The 20,162-nt window shown below is 34.4% G+C and overlaps 1 protein-coding gene across 1 annotated transcript in view; it reads left to right on the top strand.

The window, feature by feature from the left end:
• CWF19L2 (CWF19 like cell cycle control factor 2) overlaps nt 1-20,162 on the top strand; it is a 162,587-nt gene that overhangs the window by 102,903 nt on the left and 39,522 nt on the right. Inside the window, exons 15-16 of the mRNA XM_044669061.1 lie at nt 9,651-9,863; nt 16,453-16,569. Coding sequence (XP_044524996.1) covers nt 9,651-9,863; nt 16,453-16,569 — 330 coding nt within the window. The remainder of the gene's footprint in view (nt 1-9,650; nt 9,864-16,452; nt 16,570-20,162) is intronic.

Here is a 20,162-nt window from a genome sequence, read left to right as displayed (position 1 = left end):
GGGGGGGGGGGTCATCGCTGTTGGGGTTCGGGGTTCTGGACTCCAGCAGCACCAGCGGCAGGATCGGAGAAGTGGTCTGCTCCGGTGAGTCAGCGAAAGAGGCAGAGATCACAGTAGGCAGGAACGTGAGGCAGTGGTCTGTACCGGCAGGGATATGAGGTAGCAGTAAAATAGGCAAAGATCACAGGCACTGGTTTTAAAGCCAAAAGCCAGAGTCAGCTGGCCTGACCTCCCAAGGTGGTTTTGGCTGGACTGGCTGGCTGAGTCCATCATGATAAGAAATACAGAATATATGCCAGTATACAGAATAGATCTTAAGTGCTTATATGAAATATTATTCTAGCTGAACAACTAAGAGAATAGAAATTAGGCAGATCCAAATCAAAGTATCATAAATTTCATAAAATATTGTATTCCAATATCCAGTTAAGATGACTTGCATGAACTACAATTGTGAGCCCTTTTAGATTATTTTCATTTTAGACTTATAATTTCATCATTGTGGTCATCTTCTGTATGAAAACTCTGTATTGATAAGAGGTAGACAACTTGTCTCTGACTCAGAGACTTTAAAGGCCATTGGCAGTGAGAGGTTAGTTGAATTACCTATAGGCACAAGGGGCAGGACTTGAACCCACATTTTTCTGACTCAAAGACCAGCCAACTCTTCATTATGCCACCCTGCCTCTTTTAGATACTTAGTAAATATTGTTATTTACTTCTACAGATACATTCATTTCTGAATTGGTCAGCAGTGTTGCACTAATACTTTTATCATTTTTGTATGAAATATAAATATACATATTTAATTATAGCAATAAAACTTTATGATTAAAAACATTATATTCATTCCAGCCCCATTTTTAGTGATAGCTTTACAGAAGCAAATAAGTGATATTCTTTCTATCTCCTTAACCTTATCTTGTTTAATTATTCTTACTTATTCTTTGTTTCAGTATGGTTTTTTAAAAACACATGGTAGGTGGTTAGACTTTAGGGAATTTACTATAGAAAAGTATAAAAGTTAAAAATATAGAGAACTATGCCAATTCCTATCTACATTTAATAGCTGTACATTCCAATTTCTCAGTAAATGCTGACTTTGTGGATTATTATATTCCGCCAAACAGATTTTCTAGGTAAATTTTAAATTTAGCATGGCAGTTCCAGAACTGATCTGTTCTAATGGGTCCTTTCTGAAATTTTTTTCTGCTCCATTCTGTGTATTCGAATGATTCATTGAGAGAGGATTTAGTATCAGTGTTGTAAGGGGGAGAGGGTACTGGCCAATGATAGCACAAACTTGGAAACATGGGCACACGTTGAAATTTTCTGAGTTCTTTTCTTTTGTGAAGAATGTCAGGACTAGCTCTCCATAGAAGAAAGATTCCCTTCCCCCCATCCTCCTTCACCCCTGGGTTAGCAAAAGCTTCAAGACCTGGTTTCTCATTTCTCTGCCATAAACACCTTCGTCCCCTTTGAGGTTTAGGGTGTCCTCTCACAAATAAGTATAATCACCCAAAATAAATCTAATGTGTTGGCCTTGTTTCAAAATATATCTCTTCTTTCATCTTCTACCAAGTGTTGAGCCCTTCACAGTTCTTTTCCTTTATAATGCTGTATTCAGTTGGGTTCAGCTTATTTAACTCAGCCTCACTTTGGATATTATTATGATTTCCCAGGTTTTCCTGAATTGGCCTTTTGACTTTTCTCATGGCATGACTTGGAATTATCTTTAAGTTCCTTTTTAGCTCTAAATCTAATGAATCCATGAACTTCAGGGAATCCCTCTTCCATTTGGTATTTGCTCAGGACACTCTCCAGGATAATGGGAAATATAATCTACAATCTCATTTACCTCTTTACCTCACTTCTTAAAAAGAATTAGATAATTTTTTAACAAAGTTATTTCTGTGTGTGTATCTTTCACATAATATTCAATGAGTTCAATGAAAAGGAAAAGCTTTGCTGCAGCAAATACTTTAAGATTGTATTTTGTTGTACGGATTCATGCTTTTTTGGAATATACAAACAGTGGATTTATATTCTCTATCCCTGGCCTGCTTGTTCATATTTTCAAACATTCTTGAAAAGGCCACTGTGAGTAGAAACTTCAAAATACTAACACTGGAGTCAAGAAGAACTAGGAAAGGTAAATACGTCTGAGTAACTGGAAAGGGTTAAATATTGATGATGCACTCTTATTCTTATTTGAAGAGAAGTATTCCATCAGGATCCTAAAATATTCAAGATTCATTGAGGAGAGTGAATAAGACAAAAAGGTCTTGGTTGGGTTTGTTTTGATTAGTTGGTTTTAGGGAAGAAAGAAAAAGGAGAAAAACAAATATTCTGGGGAAAATAATTATTGAATTTGATTTTATTTTAATCAATTCAAATAAAAATTCATATCAATCATGAACTAAAAATGATTTCTACTGTGCTAAACTTCCATAGTACTTTTTTATATTTTTAAAATATTTATAACTTTTTGCTTTGTATTAGTTACTTGTGTGAATATTATAGCTTTCCTTTTGAATTTTAAGCTTCTTGAGGTCATTGTCCAGGTCTTCTCTGTCTTTCTGTGTCCCTTATTGCCTTAGGAAAAGAAGAATTTAAGAAAATGGTAATTGGGAGTAAAAATATTTTATGTATAATTTAATATGATATCAATTCTACATTGCTAGTCACATTTGGTTTGAATTTGTTTATCTCTTACATAGCATCAATCACTCTCTTGACATAGTCATAAAATATTTTAGAAGTACATACTTTACATATGTAGACATTGTATCATATGCTATGTTTACTTAGTTTATAGAGAATTATTTCTTTTTTTCTTTGAATTTATGTTAATTTCAAGATTCTTTGTTATTTTGAATATGAGGCATTTATTTTTTTTTTTCATTTTGGTTTTCCAATAGTAATACTATTTCTAATAGTAATAGTAATTTTATTTGGTTTTCCAATAGTGCAGGTAAATTGCTAAAAGTTTTTCTTTCTAAGATAATAAGTTTTAGAGATGAAATATCTTTAATGATATTCCTTTTCCTTCACATTTAAGGTGAAGGCTTAACTAGGGCCCCCAGTTTACTGACTTATTCAAGGTCACACAGATAATTTGTGGCAGAGTCAAGACAGAACCCAGGTCTCTTGATTTCCAGTTCAATTTTCATTTTGTTATAGAATATATACTCTTATATTGGTGTAATTTGACATTGGTTCATAAATTTAGTGCTGGAAGACACCTTAGAAGTAATATTAAAAATTACCTGAATGAATGAACAGTATCTACTGGCTGAATTTAACTGTTTATATACAGTATTCATGTCAATCACTGTACTCTGTTACCATTTCTCAAAATACATTTTAATGATTAAAGTATTTTTTAATATAAACCATATCATTTAAGATATAATACATAAATGTTGCTATAGCAACACAAACTGAAGTAATTTTTTTTTTAAAATAAACCCTTACCTTCTGTCTTGCAGTCAATACTGTGTATTGGCTCCAAGGCAGAAGAGTGGTAAGGGCTAGGCAATGGGGGTCAAGTGACTTGCCCAGGGTCACACAGCTGGGAAGTGTCTGAGACCAGATTTGAACCTAGGACCTCACATCTCTAGGCCTGGCTCTCAATCCACTGAGCTACCCAACTACCCCCCTGAAGTAAATTTTTGAGAGGCGTATGGATATTTCTTGTTAATTTCCATAGCACTGCATACAGTAATGTCATAATGTCATGCATTTAATATTGAGGTGATAGCAATTTTTTTGGTTAGGTAGTGGTATATAGTGTAGGAAACTGGAAAGGGAAATTATAAATAGCAAAAGTATAAATGTAGACAAAAAGAAATTTCACATCTCATCAGAAATCAGAAAATAATTATTTTGTCCTTTAATAAAAGATGTGTACTTTTACATGTTCAAATGTGTTGGTATATTTTATGGGTTTTTATAAAACTTTTAAAGCTTAAATAATTTCCTACTAGAAATAATCCATTGGCTTACTTTATTTATGTATTTCATTAATGACTATTTCTCTTAAATCTGAATCCTTTTTTAAAAATCATTCTCAGTAAAAAATAAATTAGTATAAAATCTTTTAAAACCAAATCTCTGTTCTTTTTAAAAGTACTTTTGGGACAAGTAGGTGGCTCAGTGGATAGAGATCCAAGCCTGGAGATGGGAGGTTCTGAATTCAAATGTGGCCTCAGACACCTTCTAGCTGTGTGACCCTGGGGAAGTTAATTAACTCCTCCTGCCTAGCCCTTACTTTTCCTCTGCCTTGTAATTGATACATAATATTGATTCAAAGATAGGAAGTAAAGATTTAAAAAAAGTATTGTTGAAGGATGTAGCAAGCAGTTCGAAAAGATAAGGTTACCTAGAGTGGTTATGACTATAGTAACAGCCAGTGGTTTATAGCATCCTAATTACGGACAAATTTAGAACCCTAATATGTATTTCAACATTGGGAATTTTGGTCATTTTTGGAGAAAATTATTGGTACACTACAGGAGAGAAATTCGGGCAAATTTTCCTTATAAGTTAATTTGCTCCCTCATTCCTTTTGGGCATTCTAGGGAGATAATAAATCATATAACTGATAGCCTCTTGTTTCCAAGCAGAAAGTACCTATATAAATGTTTTTAAAATGGGTGATTATGGACTTCAACTGAATGAATAATAAATTTACATTAAGTTTAAATAATATATTAACATGATATTGTCATCTTTAGAGACATAGTCTAAACATTGAATAGAGGTCAGAGAACCCAGCCTTAGAATCAAGAGGACTTGCTTTTAAGACCTACCACTTATACATACTTGCTGTGTGAGACTGGAAGCCACTCAAATTCTCAGTTCTCTAGGTAATTCTCTGAACATATAAATTGCAGAGCAGTTATCTGTCTGCATTAGTAGGGGAAGTTTCCTCACCTGGTTGCTCCTTATATGAGATCCTGTCCAAAAAAAATGTTAAAAACCTCTCCTATTAGAAAATATCTAGGCTTGGTTCCATTTTGTACTAAACTCTGGTTTAATAGTAAGTTTAATAGTAAGGAAAAAATAACAGACTTTTAACATATATTTGTTCCATTTCTTGGGATAGATTCAGTTCCTAAATGTTGAGAAGTTCTTTTGGGAAAAGAATCCCTAGTTCTATGGACATCTGAAGGAGAAACTGAATATTTTATTACCTATTTTATTTTTTCTTTCAAACTAAGATTTAAGATCAGGTAAACATTAACATTACATCTCTACCAAGGAATTGAGAATGTCCTTGGCATTTTAGTATTAGTTTAAAACTCCCATATTACTTACTGAGATGTTGAAAAGAATCTTTTTTATTATCCATAATCACTATTATTTGTCAGTTTTCCCTGTTACCAGTTCAGTCCACTTTATTCTGGCCTAAACTGGTCCATTCTAGTCTAAACTGGTTTCAATCAGTTCAGCTCATGAGGGTAAGTTTGTGCTTCCATTAATCTCATCTGTAAAATGAATGCTTGAGTATTTCTTGGAATGGCTATGAGGAGAGAGAGAAAATAATAATTGTTTTTCAGTGCATAATATTATTAACATGGTCTTTATTAAAAGGTAAGGACTATGGTGATCAACACTAAAAGTGTGTGTTGCATTAGAAAAGAAAGCATTTTTCATGAACATGAGTATTTCCCATTTTTCAGGGGGTAGTATGAAAGGTTATTTTCTTGTTACTGAGTAGGCAGTGCTGTGCAGTTAGAATGTAATTAGAAAGTTTGTTGAAGATTTAGGTCATTGATGGGTCATAGATTCTTGTGCTTTGTATTGCACTGGATGCTGATCAGCAAATTCCAGTTTCCTTCTTTGTAGAAGGATCATTTTTTTTTTTTTACTTTTCTGTTCTCAGTGTTGCTGGGCCAAATTGGTGTGAATTCTTTTTCAAAAGAAAAATCTTCTATGTAAATGCGAGTCATTCTTTTTATAAATTTGCCTAAAGATTTCAAATAATGTTTCCATTTCTTGAATTGCTTATGAAAATGATAATAAGTTTAAAATCAACATATGTGACTAAAATCACCTGGGAGCTAAAGAAACTTTTAAGTTACTTTTTTTTTCATTGAACTGAGATTTTAATGTAGAGTTCTTTTTTTCTTAATTTTTTTTCAGCATGCTACATCAATAGCTAAAATTATAGTGTATCATCAGTCAGAGACTATCTGCACATTTGCTGGCATAGCAGAAGTGTAGGTTTTGACATGAGATATATTTTAGGACCAAGCATGTCATCTGAGAGGCCCTGTTTTAATTGGTTAGATTGAGATTTAATCTCAGTTTAAACTTGGTGATTATGTGACATAGGAAGAATAGCAAAGTGGTGTAGGGTCTTTTTTAGATGTTAGTGAAACCATGGGTATTAGACAATTAAATTCAACAAACATTAAAGCACCTACCATGTGCCAGACACTATACTAAGCACTGGGCATACAAATAAAAAAAAGACAGTTCCTGCCCTTAAGAAACTTACAATTTAAAAGGGGAAGACATTATATAAAAGGACACTGTAAAGCTGGTGGTGGGGATGGAATGAAACTAGCATTTATAAAGGTCCTACTTTGTGTGAAGCCTGGTGCTTAGATGCTGTAGCTATAGATAAAGAAATGAAGTTGTGTTTGGCCTCAATAGGCTTATAGAGAATAACAAAAATGAAATAAGGTTAATTTGATGTGACTTGTTTTTGTTGAAGCCATATTGTCTTTTCGTATCATCTCTTCTTGTGCTAGATACTCAATAATTATCCTTTTAGTAAGACATTGTAGAAGTTTTCCAGCATCAACACCAACTCAGTTGTTCTAGAATTTGCATGTTCCATTCTTTTCTCTTTGGCTAGTTCCCAAAATACTCATGTCCTTTTCAGCAACCAACTAACTATGGGCAACACTTCCACATCTAGACTTTCTTTAGTGCATTTTTGCTATATTGTGGGTTGACATAAGAAATTAAATGGGAATTTTCCAGATTGTGGAGGCACTGTACCTCTAACCTTTATGATGTGGAAGGGATAACTGAACTTCTTCTCTTATTAAGAATCACATATAAAGTAAAATGAATTCTTGTTGTTTCTTCTACTTTGTGAAGGATGAATTATTACTAAGTGAAATCAAGACATTATTAATTTCATTGAGTGCAGCTCAGGTAATGATTACCTGTTTGTTAATAAATAGGCAAATGCACTAAATTCAAAGTTATTTTGTGAAAGCCTCCAAATTTTTAAACATCAAAACTGCAATGATCAGATTAGTACCTTTGTAATTAGACACTCATACAGTGCTTTTGGAAGGGACAGAATAAAGAACTACTGGAGATGATACCTACCATATTTTGTATTTTATTCAGCACAGAATTCTTGCATTCCATTGTTTCTAGTTTTATAGTGTATAGTCCATTTTATTGATCTACTCTCCATTGTTTTAAATCATAACAGACAGTGTTAATGACTGCTGATTTAAAATATAGTTTGAAATATTCCCTCTTCATCACTCCCACTTTTCATTGTTTCCCTTGATTTTCTAAATCTTTTGTTTTTCCAGATGAATTTTATCATAGTTTCTCCAAGTTCTATAAGACATCTCCATGATATTTAAATTGTTATAGCATTATAAGTATACATTAACTTTGGTAGTATTGTCATTTTTTATTATATTGTCATGGTCAAGGTATGAACACTGACTATTCTTTCAGCTATTTAAGTTGTTTTTTAAGTGGCACTTTGTAATCACATCTATACAACACTCAGGTGTTTTGGTAAATTGATCTAGCTAGGTGGGAAAGTCATGTAGTTGTTTACCTTAATTTCATCATTTGAAAATGGGAATAATAATAGCACCTATCTCAAGTGGTTGTTATAAGGATCAAATGAGGCAATAATTATAAAACTTTTCGTACCATGCCTGGCACATATTAAGTCTCATATAAACATTATTTTATTGTTCTCCAAATACTTTATGCATTTTGTAGTTATTTGGAATGGGATTTCTCTTTTTTCCTCTTATTGCCCCTTGGATTTTGTTATTTTAATATGAAAATGTAGTTGATTTTTGAGGATATATTTTGTAGCCTACAATTTTGCTGAGAGTATTGTCTCTTAATTGGTATCTTTTATGATTCCTTAGGATTTTCCAATTATTACCATCCTTTTCATCAGAAAACAAGTGTCATTTTATCTCATCTTTACATGTTTTTGTGTGTTTAATTTCTAGGGAGTCTACTTTTTCTAATATTTACGAAGCTATATCAAGTAATATAATGTGGAGGGTGGACATTCTTGCTTTACTCTCATTTATTGTGAACATTTCTAATGTGTTTCAGTTGCATATGATGCTTGTTTTTGGTTTTTGGTAGATGGTTTTTGTGTTATTAAAAAAAGTCCCTTCATGCCTATACTTTGTATGATTTTTAGCATAAACGGGGGTTGTCCTTTCTCTAGACCACTGATTCCCAAAGTGGGCGCTGCAGCAATCTAGGGGAGCAGTGATGGCCACAGGTGCATTTATCTTTCCTATTAATTGCTATTAAAATAAAAAAAATTAATTTCCAGGGGGCTAAGTAATATTTTTTCTGGAAAGGGGACGGTAGGCCAAAAAAAGTTGGGAATCACTGGTCTAGACTTTTTCAGCATCTACTGAGATAATTATATGGTTCCGGATGTTTTTATTTTTAATATCATTAATTGTGTTGATTGCTTTCTTTTTAAACCATTTTTGCCTTCCTTTTGGTCATATAATGAGTGATTTCTTGGATAATCACAATAGTCTGACAGAATTTTGTTGAAAATCTTCAAGTTGATTTTTATTAACAATATTGGTTTATAGTTTTCCTTCTGTGTTTTGTCCTTTACTCGTTTAAGTATTAGGATTATATTTGTCTCCTAAAAGGACTTTGGTAGTATGCTTTTCTTTCTTAATTTTTGAAAATAGTTTGTTAGTATTAGTACTAATTGTTTTTAGCTAAATATTGTCAAAATGAAAATAGTTTGACAATTCAATCACATTTATATAATCTTAGAACTAGTTTACACAATGGTAGTTTTGCTAGAATTATGCAACATGGAAAGAGGACTTTGAAAAATTATTAGACAGCTAGTTTACTTTCAGGTAGGACCATCTATCCCAGAAAGACAATATTATTGTTTAATGCTTTTTCTGTCTCTTTGTTCCCCCATTATTCCTGCTCTATCTCTATATATCCATTAAGAAAAAGGAGAATTTCATAATTTTTTTCTCACTCCGTTATTGAACACCTATCACTGTTAACCCAGGTAACATATTGAGTTTATAAATATACAAGGAATATCTGTTCCAATTTGAGGAGATATTTGTTTTTGGTCTTAAGGTTCAAATTTGACATGTTTACACAGATAGTGTTATGTACAAGTTCATAAAAATTTATTTCATCATTTAGTTTTATTCCTTGTACTCAGTATCTTTTGTGGACATTTTGAAGTTCTTAATGATTTGAGTTCTCACTTATTTACAGTTAGTTGCCAATATTTTTTTTAATGGACCCACATAGTATCACTGTTTTTCAGTTACAATATTAGATTACAGTAGAGTGTCAAACATGACACTTTTTAAACTATTACATTAACACAATATTCTGTGTGTTTTCAGCTTACAGAAAAAACTGATAAGGAATATTACAGTTTGGATGACATGTTTGTCTCAAAGGCAGCCAAGAAGGAATGCTTTGGTGGTGATGAGGAGAAACAGAAGAAAAAAGCAATCTTAGAGCATCAGAAGCTTGCTGCACAAATGGAGAAGTGTCCATATTGTTTTGATAGTTCTCAGCTTCCCAAGCACCTTATCATTGCAATTGGCATCAAGGTATGAAAACAGAAAGCTTACTGAATTGGATAAAAAGATTTTTAAAAAGTTTCATAGTTTTGTTTTTGTTCCATAATTTCCTGAAGTGTGTGTTTCTCTTTTTAACTCCTCTTCTAAAGTTTTTTTTCCCCCCTCACCTAAATGTACAAATTCAGCAAATCTGCTTATTCCATGGGCACGCTTTTTAGTGACTATGTTGATTCTTGTTAAATGCCACAAGATTCAGTCTCCAAATAACTATGAACTTATTTTTTACTCAACACTTCTATATCTGTTGTGGCACTAAGTACTTTCTTCAGTGAGAAGTATACTTTTATTCTGATGGAATAGAGAGGTGTCAGCTTTTTCATTTGAGGTACAATGTCCCCTGCTAGAATTGCTATATATCAAGGAGGAAAAAATGATTTACCTAAGGATAATGATGGTAGAGCCATGGTCATCACCAAGGACTTCTAATTCCTTGGGCATCTTTCAGTTATGCCATCTTAATTGGCTTTTAAGAGTCATTATTACTCAACTTTTTCCTTTAAAATATCAACTAGAATATGCATTTTATGAATTCTATATTATAATTTTCTGTTAATTCAATAATTTCATCTATCTAAGGGTCTGTTAACAGTGTAGATTTTAGTCCATACGGTTCTCATTCTTTGTAATTCATATACATGGCCTTCCATAAATATTCCATAAAGAATCCATTCACTGGTTAAGGGACCTTCTTCTGGCCTTTTTAAAACTTTTCAGTAAGTACCAGTGTAGCACTTGACTGTCCATATCTTTTTGGTTGTCCATACTACATGAGTGGCCTACCCAACTTTTCAGGCATATAGCCTTAAAGAGTGGGGATTGTACCATTGATTTCATGTTGTATTCTCCTCCTGAAGCTCCAGGAATGGCAGGGAAAGAAAAATCTATAGCATAGATACTTAGATCTCCAACTCTATTGCATCAGCTTATAACCTTTTAAAATGGCTTTGGTTCCTTATATTCCTACCAAACCAACTGCTTTAATAAGTTGTTTTATTCTTAGCTAATATAGAAGTTTTGATATGAGGAGAGGATACGATAACAAGGATAAGGGTCATTGGGGTAAGTCGGAAGATAGATTTGTGTGCATGGGGGAGTGTTGTAGTGAGTAGTTTTGGGTAGTCAGAGGGATATCAGCTTATTGGAATAAGCTCTATGAGAGCAGACTTTGCCTCTTTTTTTTTTTTTTTTTTTTTTTTTTTTTTTTTTTTTTAAACACTGGAATGGGGCTTATCCTAATAAATAATTGACATTTCTTCAGAGTGTCTCAAAAGTCTTAGTGCTATGTTAAGCTTTAAATAGCAAGATTAAATTTTTATAGCTTAAAACTATACTTATACTTTTGGGACACCATCTGTAATACTTGAAAGTTTGCAGAATACTTTATATACATTATTTTTCTTGAACCACTAAACAGTTTTTTGAGGTCGGTACTACTGGTATGATTATCCCCATTTTATAGCTGAAGAAACTAAGTTAGGGAGCTTATATCTTGCCTTTAGCCAACTAGCTAGTATCTGATATGCAATTTGAACACAGGTCTTCTTGATTCCAGATCCAGTTATCACTATTGTTCATCAAATGACATTGTATCTCATTTTAATCAAAAGATAATTAAATATTTATAGCTTCGGGGCAGGGGATAATACAGAGGTGGAAGTAGGTAGACACAAGTGACACATTTTGCTCATTTTTTTTGACAACTACTAATAATTATCTGTTTGTGAGATGACTTTCTTTCCACTCCCCCATGGAGCCTCTACGTCATATATTTCTCTAAGACCACTTTGAACATTCAAGTCATCATCTTTTACATGATGTGGTTCAAATTTGATTGCTTTCAGAAAGTGTAGTCAGAACTTCCTGAACATTTCACATCCTGAACATCTCACATAAATTCAGAATTTGATCAATCCTGATAGATCAACTTATATCTGGACAAGGATTCCTTTTACCTGAATAAGAATTTTTTCTATAATATACCCAACAAATACCTAGACTTTGTCAAAAATCTCTGGAGTGGGGGGCACCTACGTGGCTCAGTGGATTGAGAGCCAGACCCAGAGATGAGAGGTCCTGGGTTCAAATGTGATTTTAGACATTTCTTAGCTGTGTGATCCTGGGCAAATCACTTAACCCCCATTGCCTAGCCCTTCCAACTCTTCTGCCTTAGAACCAATACCCAGTATTGCTTCTAAGATGGAAGATAAGAGTTCTAAAAAAAAAAAATCTCTGGGTTGCAGGGATATAGCCAGCTAACTCCTGGGGCATCTCATTTTGCTTTTGAAAAGCCTTATGACTAGGAAGTTTCTTCTTACATCAAATTTAAATCTTCTTCAAAACTTCAAGACCTTGTTTCAAATTCTGCTCTGTGTGGCAAAGCAGAACAAGTTTCTTTGCTGTCCATATGCTTCAAGGCAATTAAGATGTTCTGCCTAAGTTGTCTCTTCATTTATCCAAAGATCCTGGTCAATCTGGTCATTTCTTGAACAGTGTAATATTTGAGATCCTTTATCATCTTGGTAATCCTCCTATAGTTGCTCTCCAGTTTATTAATATACTTCCTAAAATGTGACATCTACATTTGTATTCTCACAGTTTGAGTACAGTTCCATGTACAAAGTAGAAACTTAATGTTGTCCGCTTAATAGAGGAAACATGGTACAATGGAGAGAATAATAGATTGGAGTCAGAACCAAAATTCATTTTGTCATCTCTTTCTTGTGTGACTTGGGCAAATCTCTTGATCTCTCTTGGGTTCAAATTTTTTTATTTCTATAAAGAGATAGAGGAGTTGGCCTATATGACCTCCAAGGAATTTTCTAGGTTAAATCCTATGATCCTCTTTTATCCAACACTGAAAAATCAGAAAGAAATTTTCTTCAGGGAAATATGAAGCATGTTGTTTTATTTGAAAATTGTTTATATCTTTGCAGAATACCTTTATAAAGTAGGTCACAACATTTAATAAGCACCTACAGTGTACCAATTACTGTTCTAAGAAGGATTCAGATGAGAATACAGAAAAAGAATTCATAATCTAATGGGATGGGAGGGAACAGCAGATTAAAAGAAGCTGAAAAGCTAGAAGGGAATGGTAGAGGAGGAGGGGGATATACATTATGAAGTAGGAAATGATGAGATTCCCTCCTCAGATGGAGGGTCTGAGAGGAATTATCCAATGTCTATCTTCTACCCTTTCTAATGAGAAAGGGAGGACCTGAAGGATTAGGGGAGGGGATATTGAGGAGGTATGAATTTCTGAGTTGATATGGAGGTATTTGAAATGTAGATTAGAAGCCAGGTGGGAAATGAAGACCTAGACACTAGTAGTTAATTTTGTCTTACATCATATGCTTAGAAAGAGTGAATCAATCATTTTAGCAACTGTTAGACCTAAAATCTCTTCATTTTTAATTTGTGAAAGGTATTATGCTTCATATTCTCTGTGTATGGGAGTACTATTTCTCTAATGATGATAAACTTTAAGGATCAGAATTCTGGGGTTCCTTCAGTAACACTACTTCTTTTGACAACCAAAATTAAATATGCTAAATGTTAATTATAAATTATCTTATGCCATAAGTAGAGAATACCTGGCCTACAGACAAAATCTAGTCCTCTATTTAATTTTATCCCAAGCGCCAAGAGGTGATATCCCCATTGTAACAATAAAAAGGCCAGTTAGAAATGTTTGATAGAAGGGAGATAGAGAAAGTCTGTATTGTGAGTCTCTCTTCCAGCTCTCCCATGGGGCCAAATATACACTGGGAGACTTTAAGGGGGTGTCACTTTGAAACTGGGTGACCTAGATGATTGTGTTGACCCACAGGAGTTGGGAATGAGGCTTCCCTATAAGAGGAGGTATGTGGTACCCCAATCTGATTCTGAATAAGGATGGGGTTCACACAAACCTCCCTCCTGATCAGTTAATTTCACAGTGGGTGGTCTGGCTTCAAGATGGAGGCAGCCAGAGCAAGCTGTGGTTCCCCTCTTCCTTGTTGTCTCTCAGGCACTCTGGAACACTATCTGACTGAGGAATGCCTTTTATTATTTTCAATTCAGGGATTGGGGGAAGGGGTAATGGGCAGAGGGATTTTGAGGTGCCCTCTTCTCTATTTCTATGGGGTCTGTCACTTAGGAGGGAATCTTTGGGGTTCCCACACCTAAGCTTCTTCCCCTGCCCCTTCTCCTTCTGTTTCTGTTTCTAGTTTTCTGTTTCTGTCCTTTTCTATAATTGTAAATTTTGACTGAAAGAGGGTCTCTCAGCAAGGTTGGGTAATGGAAGAAGGAGAGTAAGAGATTCCTCCCAAAATGGAGTCTAAACTTAGCTGACTTGATGCTTAAAGTCTTGATGGGTGAGATGCGATGGAATGGCTTTGATCAAGGAATCAAGGTTTCATTTTTCCAAAGAAAGATCCTCAGGAAGCTCTCAAGACTGGATCCAAGCTAGGTTGTCCTCCTCCTCCCTCTTCCCAGTCTTCTGCCCAAAGACTTCTCCTCTCCTTCTTCCTCGGAGAAATTCCCAGAATTCTCTCTCCTCGCAACTGTCAGCAACTGTCAGCAACTTCCTTCTCTGGCTCCTTTTGTCCCACCCCCCCCTTGCACGAATGCCATTCTTACACCATTTATACCTGAGGTTGTGAAAATAAAAACACTGCTTTCAAAATATTAATTATAATTTACTAAAAGGCCAAAAGGTTGGGAATGTTCTTACCTATTTTTCTCTTTTGACACCCTTTTTCTCTTCATCCTTTCTCATCTGTTTATATATAATATAACCACTAAGTTATACCATAACCCAAACTGATTATGATATAGAACTGAATTTTTTTAATTACTAAAGTTGTAAAGCGCATTCAAAAGAAATAGAGATTAGGAAGAAATGTGGATTTTATGGGAAAGGTAATGAGTTTTCTTTTAAAAATGTTGTCTTTGAGATGTTTACAAGTCAACCTCTTTGACATGACTAATGTGCAGTTGGTTATGTACATCTAGTCTTTAGGAGCAAGACTAGTGCTGTCTATGGAGATTATGTATATTTGGATTTTATCTGCAGTTTTGGCAATTGAACCCATGTAAGCTGAAGAGACTATGAAGAGAGGATAATAAGAATAAAGGGTTTAGGATAGAGGTTTGAGTTATACTCACATTTGGGGTGTGAAAACTTAGAAGGAATAGTCAGAAAGACTAGAGGAGAATCAAGAGAGGACAGTATCACAAAATCCTAGAGCAGAAAGACTATCCAGGAGGAAAAGGCAATCAAGAGTATCATATGCTGCTGGAGAGATCAAAAAGGATGAAGGGAGACAAAAAGATTAGTTTTGGCAAATAGGAGATCATTGATAAATTAGGAGTAGAGTTTCAATTGAGTGATGAGATTGAAAGGCAGATTGCAAGCAGTTAAGAAAAGGGAGGAAATAGGGATAATGTGGATAGACAAGTTTTCTGGGATTTTGGTTATGAAATGGAGGAGAGATATAAATTGATAACTTCATCCAATATGGGTAGGGTCAAGAAAAGGATTTTAAAGAATGTGGCAAGGAATGAGACGGTACATTGGGAGAGGTCAAATGAGAAAGTAAATGAGTTGTGAATGTGAGGGTAAAAGTGGGAAGGAGATATATAATCTTTGAAGAGAAAACAAGAAGGGAAATAGAATCATTTGTACAAGTAGAGGGATTAGCCATGTAGAGCAGACAATGAAGGATAATGTCATGGAGTTTTGAGGTGGTGTTGAGCAGTGTAGAAGAAGAAAGTTCAGTTGGAATTGTTTCTAGAGGAGACTGTGGGAGGCTTGAGGAGAGATTTGGAACAAGTGCTATGAAAAGTTTGGTAGAGAGTCATTTACCTCACCGTCCTGGCAGCCTAGTTGAGACAGTAGATCGTAGTATTTGATTGAATTCAATTGAGTCTAGTATTTCAATATGTGAAAATAAATTACATTTGGAGTTGTGCTTAAAAAGTTCCCACTCTTTAACTTGGATATTTCATTGTTGGCATGTACCTCAAGGAAGTAAAAGACAGAAAGCTCCTACATGTACTAAAGTATTCATCAGAGGACTTTTCATGGTAGCAAAGAAATAAAACTCAAAACAAAGTAGGTGGTCTTTGGTGGAATGACTAAACTGTGGCACTTTGGGAAAGGGAAGTAGAGAGGGATATATTTTTAATTAAATAATATAATATAATATGATAGATATGATATGACATAATACAATATAATATAATATGCTATAATATCATATAGTATAATTAATATAATTAATATAATAAGACATCAATTAATTTATTTTGAAGAACCCTTATCTTCCGTCTTAAAATCAATACTGTGCATTGGTTCCAAGACAGAAGAGTAGTAAAGGCTAGGCAATGAGAGTTAAGTGACTTTCCTGGGGTTGCACAGCTAGGAAGTATCTGAGACCAGATTTGAACCCAGAACCTCCCATCTCTAGGTCTGGCTCTGAATCCACTGAGCTGCCCCTAAAACGTGTCATTTTAAAAATGAAAATAAATTATAATAATACTTAATGATTATAATTTAATTTTTTTCTCTCCTTAGGTTTACTTATGCTTGCCCAATTGCCAGTCACTTACCGAAGGGCATTGTCTGATAGTCCCATTGCAGCACCATACAGCAGCTACTGTATTGGATGAAGATATTTGGGAGGAAATCCAGGTCAGTTTCTATATCCTAGTTAGAGACACATAGTTACTAAGTGACTCTAAAAAAAATTATAAAATAATTTTAGAATCGTTGACTTTTAATCATTTATTAGAGTAGCTTTTTTGTGAATTTACAACTTACATATATTTTTGGTATATAATGATTTGTGCCCTGAGCCTCTGTTAACTCTTACACAATGTGATGTCAAGAGTACTAGGCACAGGAGAGATCTGAATTTGAATTCTGCTCCCAATGTTTGCTAATTATGTGATACCAATTAACCCTCTTAAAGTTTAATTTTCCTTGGTTTTAAAAGTTCTCTTAAAATAATACCAACAGTACTTGTCTTATAGGTTTGTTATAAAGTTCCAAATGAGATTATGTACAGAAATGTGTAAACTTAAACATTAAATGTCAGGTGATTTAGATAAGTCAGAAAATCATCTTGTGAACTCTCTCATTTTATAGATAAAGAAATTGAGGCCTAGAGATGAAATGTTTTCCCAGTGTCAGACTAAGTAGAAGAGGTGGCCAGTTTTGTGGCTTATGAAAACATTTTTTATTAATTTATAAAAATAAGTAATGTTTATAAAATGAAACAATGACAAGTTCAAGATTTTGTTCAGAAAAAATGTAGACTGAGAGCACTTAATTTTACTATATTTACTTATGTATTCTTAAAAAAGCTCTTATCTTTCAACTTAGAATGATATTGTGCATTGATTCAAAGCAGAAGAGCAATAAGGGCTAGACAATGGGGATTAAGTAACTTGCTCAGGGGCACATAGGTAGGAAGTATCTTTGAAGCCATATTTGAGCCCAGGACCTCCCAACTCTTTAATTCTGTTCCTCAATCCACTGAGCCATTAACTATCCCCAGCACTTAGTTTTATATTTGTTTTTTTTAAATTTGTTTAGTTTTTATATTTATATTTTATTTCCATATATTATTCATTCATTTATTACTTTTGCTGCTTCATCTATTAAAATCACTTTTCCTTCATAGCACCTACTGTAGAAAGAAGTATGAGTCATAGACTCAGTAGATGGTGTCCTTAGGATTTAGAAGATCTCATAGTTTGCCACTGAATTTCTATGAAACTTTAAATTCTTGTGTAAGCCTTAAGTAGCAGATTCCTCATATGTAAATTATGATAATATTCAGTGCCTTGGCAGGATAAATAAAAGATTATTTCAGTAATATGTAAATATGTTAGTTGTATGGGCACATCCTACAATTCTTATAGACCTAATTCTTGGTTCAACTGCAAATCTGTAAGTAAGGGGAAATGTGCTAAACATAGGTAAATGGGAAAATGCAAATGAGTATTTTTCTGTTTAGGAATTAGGGTTGCTAGGGAAAAAAAGATAGATGAGAAATAATTGATTAGAAGAAAGAGGTACTGTCAGTATAGAAATGTTGATCTGTGTTCAACTCTTTAGAAGAAAAATAATAGAATTATGTTTATTTTCATTAACTCTTTTTATAAAATTTCTAATTAATAAATTTGTATTTTTCATTAATGAAAAATGGACATAGATTTGATTAGGAGGTTTACCTTTAATTTCAAAATATTTCATTGCTGTGTCTTCTGAGTACAATTTTGTATCCCATATTTATAGATAAGATACTGAAAATTTTAGAACATTTCACAAAGATATTGGCATGGGCATTGTATCCCTTAATCCAGGCAGACTGTAAAAAGGGAAATTCCCCTGCTCCTTTTTGTTCATGTAACTCCTAATCCAAGAATATATGATAACTTCTATAAGACCCTGAGATTACTATCATCTTTCAATTGTCCTTTAGGATGAGACGAACTAAGAGATGCACCTCCAGGCTACACCTTGATACCATTGGGCTGTATCTCAGGCATCCATCTGTTCCCTAAACTATGTGGGTCTTCAGGTAGACCCCGGTCAGATGACCAAACACCCCACCAAATGCCTGAGTGTTTACCACTCTAGAATCACCCCACACCATGACACAACATCATAGTCCTCACTGTTGTAAAGAATATAAAAACCCCTGAACTGAAGCATTCTGGGAGCAACCCCCCAGGGGTGTTCCACTCATGCTGTCTTGTCTTGCTGGCTAAAATTCTACCTTACTAATCTCTTTTTACTTTTAAGCTAAGTTTCAGTCTTGCATTCTTGCAAAAGGTATCCTTCCTGAACCTAGGGGGTTCACCATTATACCCCACAACATTATGAAATTTGTGATCATTGTTCAAAAATAAAATTGATGCAGAACAGCTGTCTCAAAAAAAATTATAGATTTTTAGTTGTAAAGGATCTTAGCGGTCATTGATACCAGTCCCTTCATTTTATTTTATTTTTTAAACTTTTTTTTAAACCCTTAACTTCTGAGTATTGGCTCCTTGGTAAAAGAGTGGTAAGGGTGGGCAATGGGGGTCAAGTGACTTGCCCAGGGTCACCCAGCTGGGAAGTGTCTGAGGCCAGATTTGAACCTAGGACCTCCCATCCTGGCTCTCAATCTACTGAGCTACCCAGCTGCCCCCCAGTCCCTTCACAAATAAGAAAGCTGAGGCTTAGAGAGGTTACAGCTAGTAAATATTTGAGATAGAATTTAAACTGAAGATTAGTGCAGCACAAGCAATAAATAAATAAAATAGGCCCTGTTTTTAAGAAATTTTAATCCTTCTGGAAAAGATGTAGCTTGCAGAACAAAGAATCAGTCAGTGGACATTCATTAAGCTCCAGATACTGTACAAGGTGCATCAATACCAAAAAATAAAACTTTTTAAAAAAATGCTGATATTCTAACAGGAAAATCAATAAGTAATATTGTTATGTTAATCTTTGGAAGGAATTAATTGGGGAGTATTGTAAGATTCTATTGGGGCACCTAGATATAGTAGTGAGCCCAAAGGTCAACTGATGTTAAAAGAGAGTATATAGAATCTGCTCACTCCAATCCCAAAATAACAAAACTGTAACCCAGGGCTAACAACCTGAGTAAGGAATCAGCTGATTAGGGAAAACAGCTGACCCTTGTCTCAACTGAAGCCATAGTGAGTTGATGATGGTGATTAAATTTCTTAGTTTGATACAGTATAGACCAGGGGTCGGCAACCTTTCTGGCCGTGAGAGCCATAAACACCACATTTTTTAAAATGTAATTTTGTGAGAGCCGTACAGTGCTCACAGTGTGCGCTCCTGTAACAGCACCTGGAAAAAAATTGACTTTATGGCTCCTGCAGAAAGAGCCCTATCTGGCCCTCAAAAGAGCCAGATATGGCTCGAGAGCCATACGTTGCCGACCCCTACTATAGACCTTGGATGTTTTGTCTATCAGTATTAACTAATTAATTAGATTTGTTCTGACTGCGGATTTGATCTTAACTGGTGGTTAAAGGAATATTGGAAATAAAATCCCTTTCCAGGCTAAACAGGATCCTGCTAATTGAAACCTCCCTTGGATCTTTGAGAATTCACAGGCAAGTGGCTTCTTGGAAAGTTGGTTTAATTGTTGAAAGTTTAGGGAAAGGGGAAATTGATAAGATGGAAAGTAGGAATTGGGATTTCCTGAGTAATCTAAGTTGTATAGTTTGATGTTGAATCTTCAATTGATAATTGTTGAT

Source organism: Gracilinanus agilis, chromosome 3 (genome assembly GCF_016433145.1).
Source record: "Gracilinanus agilis isolate LMUSP501 chromosome 3, AgileGrace, whole genome shotgun sequence".
NCBI lineage: Eukaryota > Metazoa > Chordata > Mammalia > Didelphimorphia > Didelphidae > Gracilinanus > Gracilinanus agilis.
The sequence above is the reverse complement of the archived record's forward strand: the minus strand, read 5'-3'. Positions and strand labels throughout refer to the sequence as shown.